At 49.6% G+C, this 2,500-nt stretch overlaps 1 protein-coding gene across 1 annotated transcript in view; it reads right to left on the bottom strand.

The window, feature by feature from the left end:
• The window catches only part of ift27 (intraflagellar transport 27 homolog (Chlamydomonas)), a 4,311-nt gene that overhangs the window by 470 nt on the left and 1,341 nt on the right, over positions 1-2,500 (bottom strand). Inside the window, exons 2-6 of the mRNA XM_079219483.1 lie at positions 2,382-2,461; positions 1,114-1,173; positions 973-1,032; positions 412-529; positions 117-235 (exon numbers count right to left, since the gene is read on the bottom strand). Coding sequence (XP_079075609.1) covers positions 117-235; positions 412-529; positions 973-1,032; positions 1,114-1,173; positions 2,382-2,461 — 437 coding nt within the window. The remainder of the gene's footprint in view (positions 1-116; positions 236-411; positions 530-972; positions 1,033-1,113; positions 1,174-2,381; positions 2,462-2,500) is intronic.

Raw genomic sequence — 2,500 nt, 5'->3', positions numbered from 1 at the left:
CTGAGAGAGAGAGAGAGAGAGAGAGAGAGAGAGAGAGTTAGTGAGACGAGGATGCTCTCCTCTCTCCTCTCTCCTCTCTCCTAGTCAAAAGAAGCCAGCAGAAGGAAAACACTCACGGCTGACGTCTCGTAGTAGTCCAACCCCTGGCTTTGGGCCCATTCCTGGGCCACGGACTCTGGGACTTCCCTTCTGGACGACAGGTCGGACTTGTTGCCCACCAGCACACCTGAGACACCTGAGACACCAGGACAGAGGCGAGCGAATGAAGCGCACCCTTACGGGGTTCATACACATTCTGACCAGTGGATTTCATGAATGAATATGGAATAAAAACACTGTCAATTTATTTCGTTATGTAACTTTTCTTTTTGTTCATGTATCGGCGTTAAAGTGTACATGACAGGTTGTTACCTGGCAGCTGGAGACCTCTGCAGTGGGCTTGAACTCTGTCCATCCAGTGGCTGCAGTTAGCAAACGACGACTCGCTGGTCAAGTCAAACACCAGAAACAAGAGAGACGGCTCACCCCACTGTGGACGAAGAGTTCAAGAGTTACAGCTGCATTCTCTCTCCTGACCACCAGGGGGCGACTCCTCTGGTTGTATAGAAGTATATACTTCATGTGTTAAAGCTGCATTCTCTCTCCTGACCACCAGGGGGCGACTCCTCTGGTTGTATAGAAGTCTATGCTTCATGTGTTAAAGCTGCATTCTCTCTCCTGACCACCAGGGGGTGACTCCTCTGGTTGTATAGAAGTCTATGCTTCATGTGTTAAAGCTGCATTCTCTCTCCTGACCACCAGGGGGTGACTCCTCTGGTTGTATAGAAGTCTATGCTTCATGTGTTACAGCTGCATTCTCTCTCCTGACCACCAGGGGGCGACTCCTCTGGTTGTATAGAAGTCTATGCTTCATGTGTTAAAGCTTCTCGTATCAAAAAGGAGACAAGACAAGGGAAAGGGCAGCAGCCTCACCATCTTCTCGCAGGCGTCCACCAGCGCCTGCTTGCCTGCTGAGTCCACGATGTAGAGCTCCTGGGGACAGAGTGAGGAAGAGGAGGAGTTACGTGGTGTTAAGGTTCTGCTCTTCCTCTCCACTTCCTGCTCAGGACTCACCACGCTGTCGCTGCTCTCCGGGATGACGACGCACTTCATCAGCAGCTCCACGCCGGCCGTCTGACGGACAGACACAAGCGTGTTGATCACGTGATCAACACAAAGCACTTTGTTGTTCAGTCATGTTTCTATAAAGTAACTGCTCCAACATTCCTACTGTGGCTTTGAGGAGAGGAGGAGAGGAAAGGAGAGTAGAGGAGAGAGGAGGAAAGGAAAAGAGAGTAGAGGAGGAAAGGAAAGGAAAAAAGGAGAGGAGGAGAGGAGAGGAGGAGAAGAGGGGAGAGTAGAGGAGGAGAGGACGAAAGGAGAGGAGAGTATATAAAGGAAAGGAAAGGAGTGGAGGAAAGGAAAGGAGAGGAAAGGGAACACATGAGGAGAATGGCCTCCGCTGCCCTTCAGAACACGAGGAACTTCCTGTCCTCCTCAGACCCAACAGAGAGAACCATGAAGACTTCTCATCTGGGTCAGGAACCAGTGAACAGGAAGACGTTACAAACACTTCAGCTGATGCACAGATAGACTGTAGTGAAGCTCTGGTCCACACGTGGACCTGCGCTCTTCTTTTATATATATATTCATCATATTTGCAGGTCCTGCAGGGCAACACCTTTTACTTTGTTAATCCTCAAGGCCTATGCAGTATGGAGGAACTCAGAGAGAGAGTGTGTGTGTGTGTGTGTGTGTGTGTGTGTGTGTGTGTGTGTGTGTGTGTGTGTGTGTGTGTCTCCACTCGTTAAGCACCTGTTCTGGTGGCTTTCCAGAACCCTGCTGTATTAATTATCGGCGCTCCTGTCGCTTCAGAACCCCCAACACTGCTGACGCAGCAAGAGCGCGCACACACACACACACACACACACACACACACACACACACACACACACACACACACACACACACACACACGCACACACACACACACACAGTCCAGAATAGCAATACAAATTGCAGATTCTAGATCGGCACATTTTGCTGTTTTAACGTCTGACAGGAAGTGAGCAGGTCCTGACAGGAAGTGAGCAGGTCCTGACAGGAAGTGAGCAGGTCCTGACAGGAAGTGAGGAATAAACAGCTATAACACGCCGTTACATCAAGTCAATAAAATGTTTTGACCTGGGAACAAAAACAGACAAACATATGAATGAAAGGTAACCATGAATCACAAGGTCCCCATTGAATACAGGAGGCTCTACTTTCTCTTCCATGTCAAGATACTCATGATTTATCCAGATTATGGAGACTGAAGGTTGCGTCGCTCTGTGGACGCTCACCAAGCTGTAGTTCTTCTGGAAGAGAGTTCCATCACTCTGGAACACGTGGCAGAGGGCGCTTTTACCCACCGCAGAGTCTCCTAGGCACACACACACACACACACACACACAGTCACCAA

Source organism: Taurulus bubalis (assembly GCF_910589615.1).
Source record: "Taurulus bubalis genome assembly, chromosome: 6".
In the NCBI taxonomy this organism is placed as follows: domain Eukaryota; kingdom Metazoa; phylum Chordata; class Actinopteri; order Perciformes; family Cottidae; genus Taurulus; species Taurulus bubalis.
Note: the sequence above shows the minus strand (reverse complement) of the source record. Positions and strands in the feature narration are given on the sequence as shown.